Source organism: Meriones unguiculatus, chromosome 11 (assembly GCF_030254825.1).
Source record: "Meriones unguiculatus strain TT.TT164.6M chromosome 11, Bangor_MerUng_6.1, whole genome shotgun sequence".
Classification (NCBI taxonomy): domain Eukaryota; kingdom Metazoa; phylum Chordata; class Mammalia; order Rodentia; family Muridae; genus Meriones; species Meriones unguiculatus.
Window position 1 is genome coordinate 3,683,260 of NC_083359.1, and position 16,130 is coordinate 3,699,389.

The 16,130-nt window shown below is 53.1% G+C and overlaps 1 protein-coding gene across 1 annotated transcript in view; it reads left to right on the forward strand.

Annotated features, from left to right (window-relative positions):
• Positions 1–16,130, forward strand: part of Ntn1 (netrin 1) — a 163,171-nt gene that overhangs the window by 100,690 nt on the left and 46,351 nt on the right. The window contains exon 3 of the mRNA XM_021642502.2: positions 2,578–2,766. Coding sequence (XP_021498177.1) covers positions 2,578–2,766 — 189 coding nt within the window. The remainder of the gene's footprint in view (positions 1–2,577; positions 2,767–16,130) is intronic.

Below are 16,130 nucleotides of genomic sequence, written 5' to 3' on the forward strand. Positions count from 1 at the left end.
GTGGGGAAGGAGAATGGGAGTTGGCTCTTGGTCCCCTTTCTCTTTCCTATTCAGTTTCTGTTTGAAGGACGGAGTTGGGGAGGTCCTTGCTGCTCTTGCCCCTTGCTGCCACTCCTCACGAGCCTGATATGCAACTACAGGAGATGAATCTGGCTTATCCCAACCCACTAGCTAGCACGGACATAGCTTAGAGTCTCTATGAGAGACCAGGAGACCCCCTAGGTAAACACCAAGTCAGGTAGTCTATCTGGCTCCTTGATCTGGGCCAGGCTGGTCCCCCAGGAGGCTCTCTGTTTCCCCCACCCCCATCTCTCCTCAGTTGACCTCTGTTCTCACAAAGCTGCCCTTTCCTTCCCGCCTTGAAATCTGATAATGAAACTAATACCCAATATTTTTGCCTGGGAGAGAATCAGGAGGTAAACAGGAAGGCACGAGGGATTAGGGTGTCTCTCGAAGGCAGGGCCCATGGCTTGGTGGGAGCAGGCTGACACCTCTTTGTGGGCCGGAGGGATCCAGATGTGAGCCCCTTTGCCCAGTGCATTTTTCCATTTGTGTAGAGAAAATAAAACAAAGAGAAAAGAAAACAAGCTGTAAAATACTTCGCAGAAGTCCGAGCATGGGAGATTATCACTTGATGCTCCCTGACAGCCCGAGGAGGGGCAGGGGGTGCTTTTTGATGTTGGCCTCAGAGTTTTCTTTTGTATGACCAGTTGTTTGGGAAGAACCTTTTGTTGGTGTGAGGTATGCTGGAAGGAGATTCTGGCCTGAGCTTTCCCAAGGGGTAAGGAAAGCAGCCCCTCATTCCCAGAAGGGCTCAGAGAGGCCTGCTGGGTGCTAGGCAGCTAGAGCTTCCTTTAGAGGCTCTTTCCCGCCCAGGGAGACATGGCTGTGTGTCTGCCTCTGAGAAGGACCAAAAGCTGCTGCTGTGAGGCCATTCTGTGTGCAGAGGAGGGCAGTGACCCCGGGGGTCCTTGCAGATCCCCAGGCCTGAGCAGGCGCACCAGGCTCTGTTCCTGTGGGACAGCTCCAGGTTCCGGCCTGTAAGTTCAGCTTCAGCTGTTCTATACGTCTTCCTTGAGGCCATGTAGCAGCAGGGAGGCCTACCTGCAGCCAGCCAGGACTCCTCACTGACTCCTCAGTGCTGGGCTGGCTGGCTGAGCCCAGAGCGTCTCCCTGAGGCCATGTAGCAGCAGGGAGGCCTACCTGCAGCCAGCCAGGACTCCTCACTGACTCCTCAGTGCTGGGCTGGCTGGCTGAGCCCAGAGCGTCTCCCTGAGTGAGCCCAGAGACAGAGGGTGTATGTGTGATGGCCCTCCACGTAGAAGGCAGAGATGCAGTTTGTGTGTGCCTGGTTGGACTCATCACCTGGGAATACCTGCTCAGGAATGCTTCCAAGGCTCTTGGGAGCCAGATCTGTTCTCTGGTCCAAGCTGGCTTCCAGCTGCTTCTGGACTGCAGGGCAGGCAATGCATCAACCCCTCCATGAAAGCCCTCCTCCACCTCTGCTTGTCAGTCAAGTGACTCATGGGCACGTGATTTGGGGACTGTCTCCTGGAAGAACATTTAACAAAGCTTACAACAAGGGAGAGCAAAATTCAAGTAGAAGTTGTAAAGAAAAGAACCTACGTAAAAACAGCGTCCCAATAAGAAATCGGGAAAGACATTTACAGCTTAGAGAGAGAGAGGAAAGTTGAGCCATGTCCTGGACAGGCAGTACATACACGGAGATGAAAATGAGTCACAAGGACATGTGCCTCCCTATTCTGTAGTCATAGACACGGGTGGATATCGTGTGCAGGTCTTTTCCCCTGGACAATTTGCAAACATTTATGTATTTTCTTCTTGTGCTGATACCAAATGTGTGTTGTCATTCTTTTAAAAGCTGTGATGAAATGAGTGCTTTTTAGTATAGATCCAGGTGCCGCCCCGTTCCCCCCTCCCCCTGCCCCCGCCAATTTTGGATCCATACAGTTGTTTAAGTGCCATAGATACAGGCAGACAGATGCAGGATGGAGAGGAAGGGGTGATGTGGAGGAGGAGCCTTTAGGTCCAACGAGAGACCTCAGACTTGAAGCTGGAAGCTGGTTTGTGGGTTATGAGCAGAGAGATGGTGTGAGATGCAGGAGCTGGATCTTAAGAGCATCAGGGAAGGTGGGTAGGGTTCTACGATGCCAAGCTGAGTGTGTAGGCCAGGGAAGCGAATGGAAGTGGTACTGGCAAGGAGAAGACCCTTAGAGATGGAAGCTGAGGGTCCTGGTGTGCTGGGTGGTGGGAAGGAGAGGGGCAAGCCGATGGTAGAGGTGGAGGCTGGGGCACCTGGGTATGGCCTGTTCCTGCTGAGGGACTTAAGCACACTCAGCTCCGGAGGCTGCAAGTCCAAGGTCGTGGCGGTGTGGGAGGCCTCAGCCGTGGTATGTGAACTACTCACTCAGTGTTTACAAGTGCCAGGGAGCGAGCTAAGGAAAGGCTCCCTGAGTGAGGGCTGTCCTGCTGGGACAGGGCACCTGAGATGGGCCTCTCCTGGGGTGTCAGCCCCCCACCCCCTTGTGCTGATGACTTCTCTCTGTTTCCCCACAGCCTGCAGCTGCAACCTCCATGCTCGGCGCTGCAGATTCAACATGGAGCTCTACAAGCTGTCGGGGCGCAAGAGCGGGGGCGTCTGTCTCAACTGCCGCCACAACACTGCCGGCCGCCATTGCCACTACTGCAAGGAGGGCTTCTACCGAGACATGGCCAAGCCCATCACCCACCGGAAGGCCTGCAAAGGTAGGGCGTCTGGCGAGCCGGGGACGTGGGCCTGCTCTTCCCCTCCGCCCTTTCCATTTCTTTTTCTAGTTCTCTTACAAAGCAGACTAGACTGAGGTGTATCCACACACAAGTGTGTGTCTGTGCCTCTGTTTCTCTCTTTCTCTCTCTGTCTCTGCATCTGTCTCTTTCTCTCTGTCTGTGTCTCTGTCTCTCTGTCAGTTTCTTTCCCTCTCTCTCTATCCCCCTCTGTCCCTCTTCCCCTCTCTCTCCCTCCTGTCCAGGCCTCCCTGGAATTTGGAGGTGAAAGCCAAAACAAAGGGGCAATGGAGACAGGCTGAAAGAAGAAAGTAGTAGGTGTGCCCCCTTATGAGGGTGCGGGGCCAGGCTCCCAGCTCGCCCCCTTTGCCTCCCGCCTCCTCAGCCTCTCCTCAGCGCAGGTGTGCCGCATACCAGAGGAAAGAGAGTCATGTTCGCCAGGCTTACTGTCGGGACAAAGGACCCTCTTCTTCTAGCCCCTCACAGACTCATTTCTTTGGATGTGTTCGCACTGCCTCCCCCTCCCACCCCATCACACACACAGGCACACACACACAATCACAGCGAGGCTGGCAGTTTCAGGATCAGGGGCTCAGAAGGAACATTTAATCCATCTGCAAATAGCTTTACTCTTCAGGACCAAAAAAAAAAAAAAAAAATTAAGAGGAGACTATTTTTGTTCACCAAAACAAGCACTAATGTTTTAACTTTCTGCTGTTTGTTTGTTTGTTTGTTTTTTCCTCTCACCAACAAAAATGAAGCAAGCAATGGTCAGAGGACTCAGAGGAGCTGATGAAATGCCAGGGAACTGAATGAGATGGGGGTGAAAAGTAACCTCTCCCGACTCCACATGAGCCTTTGGGAATTCCAGGGACTTAGGATTTCTTGCTCCTTTGTTTGGGGTCTAGGGTCAGAGTAGGCCTGAGCTTGAGATGTTTACATTCAGGGAAACAATGGGTCTTTAGGAACCTTGGGGCAGGAGGACCCCTTTTGGATGTGGTTCACCTCTGAATGAAGCAGAGGTGTTTTCGTACCGAAAGGACACCAGATGTTGGGCACCTATGTGCAGACTGACTGTGTAACTTGAGGGACCCAGAGCCAAGTGAAAAAAGCAGGACTCCTGATGCAAAGGTGATAAAGACTTTCAAAACCACAGTGGCAGAGCCTCATTCAAGTGTGTGCCCCTCTGAGCATCCGGCCACCTCTGCTTGTGTAGAAAACATCCTTAATAACCAAATAACAGCAACTACCCGCCTGGGCTCTGCAGACTCTGCTCTGAGAGAGAACTGCTGGATTCGCATGCACAGATGAACAAGGTGTCTCTCAAGACAGGCTCTCCTTCCACATCTTTGGCCATCGGCTGCCTTTGCTGGTTGCCAAGGGAATTTGAGCCTGAAAGTGGCTGGGCCTATTTCTAAATCAGAAAGACAACAGATTCAGGAGAGAATGCTCTGGGAGATGGAGCCCAGGCAGGTGGCCCAGGGAATGACATTCTGCACTGCCAGGAAGGCGTGAGCAGGGAAAGGCTAGGGAGAGGGGCTGGGGTCTTTGGAGAACAGAGCTGGAAGCTATCCAACTCCTTTTCCTATATCCGAAGTATCTGCTGTCTCTTTTCCAGAAGAGATAGAAGCTGGGATCTTGTAAACAAGTGGCACGGCACAGATTTATTGGCCATTTGGCCAAGAACTTTAACCCGTGGCAGCTACTTCAGTGGACAGTCCTGTGCTGAGGACAGGAAGGTCCAGGGTCTCTGTGCCAAAGGATGCTGGGCACTTCCTGCCCTGCTGGTTTTTGCCTTTGGGGCAGAGATGCTCAGCTTTCTTTGCCAGCCGGGGCTAGACAGAGGAGGGTATGTTCCGGTTCTTGCGACTTCAGATGCTGGTGGCTGTCCCCAGCCTTAGTGGGAAGCCAGGATAAACTTGGAGGGAGAAAGCTAAGGTGGATCTTGGTCAGGGAGAGACAGGCATGGGTGTGTGGAAGGAAGCCAGGGGTTTAGGAACCCCACACCTTGGTGTGGGGAGAGTGCTTCCCTGATCCTGCACCCTGATGGGTGAGGAGAGGAAAAGTGTATTGTGAAAAACAGGCCTTGCTCCATGATCGGAGAGAAAAGGCTGTACTTCCATTAAGTGTCTAATGTGACAGAAGTAGCCATCTGACTGGCGGAGAAGGACTCTCCTGAGAGTTCTGGATCTCTGCCTCCTGCTCTTCCCTTCCTGGGTGTCACCTCCTTGGGGGATGTGGGAACTTTGAATACCCGTTATAGGTACTTCCTGCAAAAGAGCAACCTGGTGACTTAGGCAGGAAGCAGCCTTAGGATCAGTTCAGATGCTGTGTGGGGAGAGGTATGCCCCTGAATCTCTTGGGTGAAAATACCTTCCCTTATGGTAGGACCCTTCTGCCTGTCCTCTAGGCCGCATGGTTTAAGCAATGGATCTTTGCATGCAAGCTTGTTGGCCCCCAGTTGTGTGTGTGTGTTGACAGCTGGTTCTTCGAGGAGTCCAGATCTTGTGGGTATCACTCTGTCCCTAGCCCTAGCCTCTGAGAGTGGCCCCACACACGAGGAGCCCCACCCCAGGCCCTCACAGGAAGGCTGCACTTCTTTGCTTTACCCTAATTTCACAGAGGAATTGGGATGACTGGCCCTCTCTACTCCCAAGTTGGCTCGAGAATGGCCGTGGGGCCCTCTTTACCCCCTGACTCCTCAGGGCCTGGGAGGGGCCCGGGCAGGGGGCCCAAGGCCACCCATACACTGCTGGTGATTGGCTGGCCTGAGACCTTGTTCAGTGTCGAGCAAGGGTAGACCCAGACAAGAACAGCTTGGAGCGAGGGCATTTGATTCCAAACATTACTATGCAGTCTCCCCATTTGGGAAGTTTCATAGCAACAAATTTGTTGGGGTCTTTCTCCCCTCCCCTAGCTCAGGAGCAACTGGGGACTGGCAGGGTTGGTGCATACAAAGGGCTGTAATAAACATGCCCAGGGAACAGGCCGCTGCACTCCCAGCTATTCAGCACGATTTCACAGCGCTGGGCCAGCCTCATTATGGTGTGGGCTGTTGTCCTATACAAAGTCAGATGAGATGAATCTCTCCCCTTTCTCTGCAGAATGGTTTGTGAATGATACTCATCCTGGAATCTGTCAGAGGATGGGAGTTTTTGTTTACCGTCTGACTTCTTTATGGACTTAGCAGGCACTTTCTTTTTAGAGCCTGCAAAGAGGACGTTGCTATTTAACCATCTCGGCCATGCCTCCATTGATAACAATATTAATTTATCATTTCCCCAAACCATCTGTGATGGATAAAGACATTCCAGGAGGCTCCCGTGAACCGAATTGTGATGAGAATTAAGAAATTAACCACCACATCTAGCTCCCCCATCACAAAGGGCCCTCGTTCCATCTCACTGAGCAGCAGCCTGTTCTTCCCGCTCTGCCCTGCCCCCTTCACTTCTGCGCTGAATGTGGCTGAAAGGAGGCTGCTAAGAAGGTGCCCGAGCCTCTGGAAGATGCAATCATTAGCGGGACAGAAGCATGAGACAGCGCTCACCAGCCATGCACTGTGCTCTTGGTCTCCCATCGCCCTTTATCTCTTCTTACAGCTCCGCCAAGGGTTGGGGGTCGGGGTGGGGGGGAGAGAAACCCCATCCAGCCCTCTCTAGCCTCTTAGGGCCACTGTGTGGAACTGTCTCCCTTGTTCCCAACCCTAGTTGTTTTTCTCTTGGATGGTTTTCCTTTCCCTTCCTGGCATCATGAGCCTATTTTTCCCAACTTGTCATTCTTGGTTGCGTGTGAGAATTAGCCGGAATGTTGCAAAATGCTGCTTGGGCCCCAGCCCAGAGATTCTGGTGTAATTAATGGGTCCAGACAAGATGTAGACACCTGACCTTGGAAAAGGTCTTTGAGGCTGAGAGCTGCTGGGGCAGGGTCGGTGTATAAGAAATAAAGATGGCCGGTTGCCTTTGGTATGGATTCAGGAAAGTCTTTAGGGGTACCCCAGGCCCTACAGTTTATTCCTTTGAGAGGAGAGATTACTAATTGACAAATGCAAATGTTTTAAAGACCCTTTTGATGAAAACTTGGAGGGCGCTTAAAGTTCTTTTACCCTGAAATCTTGCTGGGTGAGACACCATTTGATGCCCACGTGCTTGGGTCTACCCAGCAGAGCTAGTCCCTCCCGCACCCCACTTCCTGCCTCTGTGGAAGTCACCTTACTCCTCATTCAGCCCACGAACGTGTATACTCACCCACTGTTTTGGTCCCTTGTGGCAGTTCTACTTCCTGTCAGAATTTGGGTGGTTCAGGCAAGGAGGTCGTCAGTGGCTGCTCAATGCAGCTCTAGCTCTGAGCGCAAAGGTCCCCATCCATGAAGTGGCCTCCTGTTTGCAAGGAGAGAAAGAGGCAGCTAGACCCTGCAGAGCTTCACCATGCTCTCTTGGGGATGTGAGAGTCAAAGCTGCAGCTACAGGTGTGGCTCCTGTATCTACAGGGCCCATGTGGACAGTCTCCAGGACATTGGGCTAATCTCACAGCACCTTAAGTCTCAGTCATTTTACCTGTGGAGTTAGTCATCTCAGGTCTCTGAAAGGCACTGAGCCCATGTCTGCGATGACAGTCCACATTCTACCTACCATTCTTCTGGAGTCAAAAAAAAAAAAAGTTAGGTCTCCTCCATTGGGGGGGGGTCATTCTTTAGAGTCATGTGTTTGTGATTAGGAAGATCCAGGAAATAAGGTGATTTTGTTCAGAAGTCGTTACAAATGACCAGCGTCCTCCATCCTGTGACTAGCCCTTACCCCATGCGGGCGGGCCAGGGGGGGGCCTGGATCCCTTCCTGTGATCTTTGCTGGCTCTACTCCCCCTGGGTGTGAGTGTCCTTTTTGTTCTGGTGTTTTCTCATTCCAGCACTCTCTCCAGGGTTCTCAGTGCTTGACTAGAAAAGACCCTGACCTTTGAGTTCCCCAGGTTCTCCATGCTTCCGGGCATGGCAGTCAGGAGTGTTTGAGGATATCTGGTTTGGGAAGTAGCCTTTCCTTGGGGCTTCTGCTGAAGAAGAACATCAGGTGGGCCTAGCATCCAGGCTCCAAGTCAGGGCTCAGGCGTACCCTGGGCGAGGCATGCCTCAGCCCTCCTGTCTGGAGACGGGCAGAGCAAGCCCTCCTCCCTCTTAGGCCACGGTGTGAATTAAGTGGGGCACTGGCACACAGCATGCGCACTCTCCATGCTCACGCTGTGGTTATTTGTATAAGTCCTGGAAAACGGAGGCACCAGAAGCCTCACAGTCGTTAGTGGGCACAGAGAATGGAGGCCTTGGCATGTTTAGTTTCTTTGCTGTTTGCTTTCTGTGGTTAGTTATTTATTTGGATGACCCAATGGGTTTCATTAGGGGTGCTTATACAGTTCAGGATGAGGGATATTTACAGGAGCCGGGAGACCTTACCAATGGCCGCACCGCTGAGGAAAATCTCTCCCACTTCCCCAGTGACCATTAATGACTTACAGCCACTCGGGAGGGGTGGAGCCTTGAGAGCTCCTCCCCCTAGCTACTGTATCAGTCTGTATGTCTTAGGAGAGAGGTATTCTCCCAATGATGGGACAGGCCCAATGTGTTTTGAGCCATTAATCACAACTGTTGTGGAATCAGACGTGCACTATCGAGGCCACATCCCTAAGGCAGCGATCTCTCCTCCTATGTTCCTTCCTCCAGCTCTTAGTTCTTCCTGCTCCATCTCTGATGGAGATCCCCAAGTCATGGCGAGGGTAATAGAGAAGCCCCTTCCGTGGCTGAGAATTTAACAGTTCTTACTCTCAGCACTAAGGCCAGATACATGCCTCTTCAGTTCTCACTACCAGCTGGAAAAAAAAAAAAAAGATCTTCTCTGACCAAAGCTGACTGATTATGGGTACAAATATAATTATTTAGGTGGTAATTTGACAGGCATGCCCTGTCCATTTAGGCTCATTTAGCTCCTGGTGTGGAATGTAGCACTTGGTAACTGGCCTCTCCGTCAAAGGGCTCGGCTCCTGAGTGGACTGTGTGACTGATTCCCACAGGACTGGGCAGGGTCCTAGGGATGTGCCCTGGTACTGTTGCACACTGTCCATAAAGGATTTGCATGCTTTGGAAGAGAAAATGATGGATGAGCTGAGGGGCAGAGAGATGCCCTGCAGCTGCTGGGGGGTGGGGGTGGGGGGTGGGGCGCAAAGGTGGGGACAGCTGTATACAGCCAAGCACGGTTCTGAAAGTGCCACTCAGGAGACTGGGCTGCATCTGAGCCCCACCTGCCTGACAGCATTCCAGCGTGCAGTCCGCCAGAGCCTGGGCTGATCCTCACCATCTTGCTTTAGCTGCCTTAGGTCAGGTGCTTGGGCTGGACCAAGATCTCAGGTCCTCCCAGTCCCAGCCTGTGCGCACCCTTGCAGCAGCACACAGCGGCACTCCGGCAACATGCTAAGCACTTTCTTCTCAACTGTAGAACAGGTGCAGGAAGACCACAGATTGCTAGATCACAGCGAGCCACGTAACCCAGTTTAGAATTGTGGGCTCCCCTCCCCTAGGCACTTCCTGCTGTCTGCACGTCGCTGTGAAAGTGTCAGACGGAAGGCAAGGCCATGCAGCCTAAAACATTTATTCTTCGGTGCCTTGTTAGCAACTGCTGTGGGGAAGGGAACGCCGGGCTTGGAGGAGGTTGACACAGACAGCTGAGGCGAAGACTGGTGATCACCTGTGGATATCCACATCTGCTCCCCACACCCCGTGGGCACGGAGAGTGTGAGTTTGCGGTGGCCCAGGATGTGAGGGATTGGAAGTCCCATTCCCTGCCTTATCCTTTCCTCCAGATGCACACGACGAATGAGATGGCCTTTCTCCAGAGGAGAAGGCAGAGGATTGAGCCTGAGTTACGTTGCTGTCGGTTTGAGATCATTGGTTCGTTGAGTCTGCAAGTGTTTGTTGAGTATCTAAGATGTTCTGTGGCACTTCCTTCCTGGGGGAGGTTGACAACACTGAGAAAGAGGAAAAGAAGCTAACTATGAGATGAGGTGAGTTTTAGCGAAGAAATAAACAGCTGGAAGAGAAAGCCAGTGTGGGGAAGCTCTAGAGAGAACAGTTTAGACAGCCCCAGAGACAGGAAGCAGCAGAGGGCTTGGTGGGGCCTGGTCAGAAGGGAAGGAGAGAACGCAGGGCAGGACCATTTGCTGGCATCTGGAGAGAAGGCAGATCCTCTCCCCAAAGCACGGGACGCCCATGCAAAACCAAGGGCAAGAGTGCGGAGGGGTATGTTCTGTGAGACAGCCACGGGGGAGAACCAGTCCTCACTCGCTCAGTCTCCCCATGCCCCTGTCCCCCAGCAAGGGTGTGAACTGGGGGAAAGAACTCTCAAAGCTCAACAACAAGAAGGCAAATGATCCGATTAAAAATGGGCAAAATGTCTGAACAGACACTTCCTCAAGGCTGGACAGATGGCAAGTAAATACAGGAAACATTAGCTGTCACGAGGGAAATGCAGACTGGAATCATGCTCAGGCCCCTCTCATTGAAAATCATAGTAATAATAAATAAGCCACTTAATTCCAAATGCTCGGCAAGGACAGGGACCCACCGAGGGTGGGAATGCCATACAACGCAGCTGCCCAGCGCTGCCCTGGAAAGTAAGGCCCAAGCGCGTCACAACACCTGGACCTGCTCACAGGTATTCCTCCCAAGAGAAATGAAACCTAGCCAAACAAAAACCAACTGTAGGCAGGTACTTAGAACAGTCTTATTTGTAATCACCAGTTGCCCCAAAACTAGCGACAGCCTAAGGCTGTGTCTCGGACAGAGTGGACGCATCCCCACTGAAGAGGAACTGCCCAGCGTTGCTGAGAAAACAGCTAGTTCTTTCGCTGCTGCGTCGAAAACACAGTCGGCGGAGTGCGAAAGCTCGGGCTCAGCAGATCGCATACCTGGAAATCCCGTCTGCACAAGTAGAACTTGTAAATACTGTGCAATTTCCGGAGAAGACATTTTGCAAAAGGTGAAACCAGGAGTGGAGGCTGACTGCAGAGGCAGAGCTGGGCATTGCTGTGTCCTGAGGGAGGTTAGAAGAACCGGCATCTATGATAAAAATCTGTGGCGGTACGCAGCAAAAGGAGTGAATTTACTCTGCAAATTACAGTGACCATAGTTGAGATTCCTTCCCCAGAGCTGTAGCTTGGGTGCATTCCCAGAGATTCGCTCTTGGAAGCTTGATCCCTAGTGTAGCAATGTTAGGAGGTGTTGGACTTTCTTTTTCCCCCCTTTTGGTTTTTCAAGACAAGGTTTCTCTGTGTAGCCCTGGCCTGGATCTCACCCTAGACCAGGCTGGCCTGTAACTCGGAGATGGACCTGCCTGGGAGAGGTGTGAGATGTAGGTGAGGCCCTGGGGCTGGAGGGATTCACTGCTGGGAGAGGATGAATGTGAGACTCCTGGGGCCCTGCTTCCCCTGACAGTGGGTTTTTTTGAGAAGAGTGAGTCCGAGCTCAACCCTGGGTTCAGCTCCGCACTAACACAGAGAAGCACAGGGTGAGCCTGGCTCTCTGTGTTTCCTTGGCTCCTTGTCTGACGGAGGGTTTGTACAGTAGCTGTTTCTCTTTCTTCCTGTCCACCATGTTGTGGTCTAAGGAAGTGTTCCCTTACCTGAGGCCAAACAGGCAGGGCCACCCAATCTTAGACTTTCTGCCTTTAAATCGGTGAGTTAAACACACTTTTTTTTTCTTTTCTTTCCTCTTTATTTTTTTTGTGTTTTTGACCCAGAACTCCTAACTTCCCTGTCTCAACTCCCTAAATGCCAGGATTGAAGGCGTGTGCACCCACGCTCCGCTGACTGCTTTAAAGCCACAGGCTGGCATTTTTGTCACAGCCACAGAAAATGGACTAAGGACTCAGACACTGTCCCAGGGTCTTCTTGTTTATAGCTCTGAAATCAGTAAGACCCATCACACCCACTTCTAACACCACCACAACTCTCTCTCTCTCTCTCTTTCTCTCTCTCTCTCTCTGTGCCAGGAGTGGGGTCTCTTCTGAGATAGGGCCCATCGAATCTCTTGCTTGCAGGTTTTACTTGCTGACCTCAGCTGGCCTCTGCTGGGCCTCGACCCTCCAACTTCATTCCCTGCTTTGACCTTTGCTGGCCACCCTTTTGGAAGTGTTGGCTAGCATCCCGAGGCCTGAGGAACTGAGCTGGGAGGAAAGGTAGGGATTGTGGAAGCGCCAGCTGGTGCCCAGCCAGCTTGCTAGAGTCTCAGATGGCCCAGAGATGTGGCCCACCACGGAGAGGGGGTCTCTCCCTTCCCAAAAGCGGCCAGTGACTTCACTGGGAGAGCTACGCCCGGAGAAACCCCACAAGCTAATGAAGGGCAGGGCAGTCTCCCCTAATGTCTGACACTGGCCTGGGAGAGCCCCTGAGAAAGAGGTGGCTTTGCCTGGGGTGTCTCATGGGCACCCAGTCAGCTTGGGTTGCTGGAACAAAGCCCTGTGCACCCAATGACTTAGACAATGGCTAGTTCATCTCCCCCTGTTCTGGAGGCATCCAAGGTCAAGGTGCCAGCAGGGCAGATTCCTTCTGAGGGCCAGGAGGGAGGGGTCTGCTTCAGGCCTTTTTCCTGGGCTCACAGATGGCCATGTGTGCTCACCTGGCCTTTCCTCTGTAGCCGCCTTGCGCCTCGTCCCTGTCTTGTGCAAGGACACCTGTCCCTGATTAGAACCTACTCCGGTGACCTATTTTTACCTTAACTCCCTCTTTAAAGAATCCGTATTTGTCTCATGTGTGGGCACTTGGGATTAGGATGGCAGGGTGTGCATCCCGGGGGCCTGGCATGTGACTCAGTCCTTAACATGAGGCCAAAGTCGTAAGTGTGCAGGGCTCCTGGAGGCCTCGGGGACAGCCAGATGGTGTCTGGATTGAGGCTGTGCATGCTCTGTCCCCCAGTTACAAAGGGGCCGATGCTCAGCCAGCACCCCTCCCTCCCACGAGCCTGCGTTCCAGATTGCTGCCTCTTGAGGGCCCCATTTGATCTCAGCCCCCAGAGCCAGGGTACTTAGAAAAAAGTAGCCAGATTCCTCATAGGAGCACCAGAAGACTTCCAGCTGGCCCGTGAGCTGATGGAGGGGCCGGGCCTTGCTTATGTCACCCAGCAGAAGGTAAGAGCCGTGTTTAGGTGTGTGAAGCCAGTGTCAACACCAGCCGTCTCAGGCCCCACCATACCAGAGTTCTTAGACGTCTGCTCAATGGTAAGGTCTAGGCACGGCACCAGTGGGTGTAGGCAGGGCACCCCACAACACAAGCCCCTCCCCAGCCCTCACACAGGACCCTGTGATAAACACAGCCATGAGGTTAAAGTCTACACTCTGGATCCATGGAGACAAAACCTTTAGTGGAGTCTAGGCTACTGTCCTTACAGAGAAGGCACCTGCAGTCCACGGAGAAGGAGGTATTAATTCAGAGTCAGTGGCAGGGCCAGCCCAGGCCTGGGCCCTCTGTCATCGGTCTGGAAGCACTTGGGTTTTCTTGAGCGGTCCCTGTCTGGTGATCCAGGACAAACACAGCCAGCGCTCTCTGCAGCCCAGCACATTCGTGGGAAACCCGACCCGGCCATGTTCTCAGGGACCCTCACTTCCTTCTGGCCCCACATTCTCTCTTCATGGAAAAACATGTGGTGGCCTGTTTCCCATGAGCAGGTGCTGCGTGCCCTGTGCAGACCAGCGACCTGTATGGAGGGGCTGACTTCCCTCTGAAAACCATGGCTGGCTTCCAGGGAAGTGGGAGTCAACGGGAGGGCTTCCTGTGATGGGCTGGTCCAGCCTGGGCCTTGTTCTCAGAAGAGTCAGGGAAGATCTCTGGTCATCTCCTCGGTGGAGCCCCTACAAAGTAAAAGGCCACCTCCCCTTGCCTCATTCCCCACTTCAGTATATATCTCTATGGGCTTTATTAGCATGGCGTAAAGGCAGGGTGTCTCTGCTCGTCTTCAGTAAACATCAGACTCCTGAAGAAGTAGGCTCTAATGCCAGTGAAGGGCTGGACTAGCAAGTGAGAGTAAGGGCAAGCGGGCAGAGAGAGAGAGCTGGCATCCTTCTTCCATGTCCTGTAGATAGGCTGCCAGCAGCTGTGACCCAGGTTAAAGGTGGATCTTTCTCACCTCAGAGATGTGGGTTACACGTGTGTCTTACCACTTCAAGTGATTTAATTAAGAATTAAGAAGATCCCTTACAGGTGCAGCCGGCATTTGGGTTTTACTTGGTACCAGATGTAGTCAAGTTAACAGCCATCACACCGCTGTAGAGGGCCTAGCCACAAGGACTAGGACTACAAGAGGGGTGTCCCAAGGGGGTGAGGAGTCGGGGCATTCTCTGTCCTCGGGGCTCCAGAGTCTTTCTGCATCTCGTTTCATTGTGACTCCTCACCGGCCTGTTCCCTAGTCTTCCGACAGTCGCGCTGTTTCCACAGGGGACGTGTAAGAGAAACTAGGTTCGCTGCTACGGTCTGTAGGGGTCTTGGTGTATACCTCTGCTGGCAGGTGCCCTGCTGGTCGCAGGATGTAGCCTGGTGATGGTCGGTCACACGGGCCTGGATGTGATCAGTTAGCGACTTCTGGACACATAATGACTTGCTGGTGTGGAGGCGTGCTACCTACTGCTGCCTCAGTTAGACCAGATGGGTGGGTTTGCTTCCCACAGAATCTTGGGAGAGAGGTCTGGAAACCCCGCAGCAAGCATTAGCTTACCTCTGCACTAAGGCTGAGCCCTGAGGATGAGCTGACCAAATGGAGTACATGCTAAGAACGGCCCTCCTGCGCTGCAGCGGGCCTCATCTGGTCCCTGCCCTTTGCAGCGGTGGCCCAGCCAAGGAGGCTGAGGTCTCCAGCTTTGCAGGGCGTAACGCATCCTTTCACGCTCCTCTGCCTGGACTTGTGCTGGACCAGCTCCTGCTGAGACTCTGGGCCAGCGCTGGTGCCGAGGCGTGGTCTGGCTCGGAATCTTCGGCGACCAAGGAACCTTTTGCAACCTTGTGAGGGTCCACGGGTTACTCGTACACACAGCAGCTGTATTCCATTGATACCCAAGGAGGATGGTTGTATATGAATTTAAGGATTGCCATTGGGCTTGCAGAGTAGACTAAGAGAGGTCAGCTGGCGCAAGAACCTGGCGTCCCCGTATGCCTCTGTCCAAGCCCACATCTGTGGCTTGTGACCATGAGGTTCTGTGCTGTGGCCCTGTGCTTTCCCATCACCACTTGAGAGCTGTGCCTGTGCCTGTATCACTTACTTTTCCTACCACAGGAAAAGGTCAAGGGGCTTTCCAGCCATCCCTTCCTCACTGACGTCCCCCCCACAGGCCCCCAGGACCAGATCTTTTCCTATTACTGACTTAAAAAGGGTGTGGACTTGAGTTTAGGGTCCACTGATGAGGACAGTGTCTCATCGGAGACATTTCCTCACCTGCAGTGCTACGTTAGTTACTTTTTTCATGGTGTGATAAAAGCAGGCCAAGGGCCGAGCTTGGCTCACGCTCTCGGAGGGCTTTTGTCCACCATGGCAAAGGTGGCCGTGCCTGTACGTGATGCGTTTGAGCTGGAGGCGGCTTGTTTACGTGGACTGAGCCAGGAAGTGGAGCTGGGGTCAGACAAGGCCATATAAGACCCACCCCAGTGACCTACTTTCACCATCCATAGCCCTCAGCATCGCACCACAGGCCACGCAACAAATGCTCATAGATGGGAGGTCTGTGAGGGACATTTCAGAGTCCCGGCTCTAAGAAAGGGGCAAGATGGGAATATTCCCAGGGCCTCTCGGCAGGCTGCCGACCCTCCTGTCCTCTGTCCTGCCCTCTGTCCTGTCAGGCCCAGGCCCTTGCTCATCCCAGCACTTCTAGAAGTTGTTTTTGTCCGAGCTGACATCACCGGGACAAACATGCTCACCTCGTTCTCCTTTTGGAGCGCTGCAGCATTAATGCACACATTCCTCCCTCATCTCTGCGCTGGGCCTCACTGCCACCTCCGGGCTGGAGGCCGTGGGGAGAGGCTGCCTCTTTGTGGCTGACTGTAACGAAGAGGGAATTTCTATTGTAGTTCCTTTGCAATCTCAGTTCTCACTTATTTTCCTAGATATTTTCTGTCCCCTTTGGAGACAGAAACAGCAGCGCGTGGCATGGCTTGAAATGGCCGCAGAGTGCATTGCTAGGGCACCCTGCCCTCCTGGGCCTTCTGCAGCAGGAAGAGGCACAGCACCGCCTCCTTCACCCCATTCCTTCACCAGTGAGGCCACTGCTCAGGCACGGAACCTGGCAGGGTGCCTCGGCGGCCCTGGCCTGCCTCATAGTGGTGGCAGAGATCTC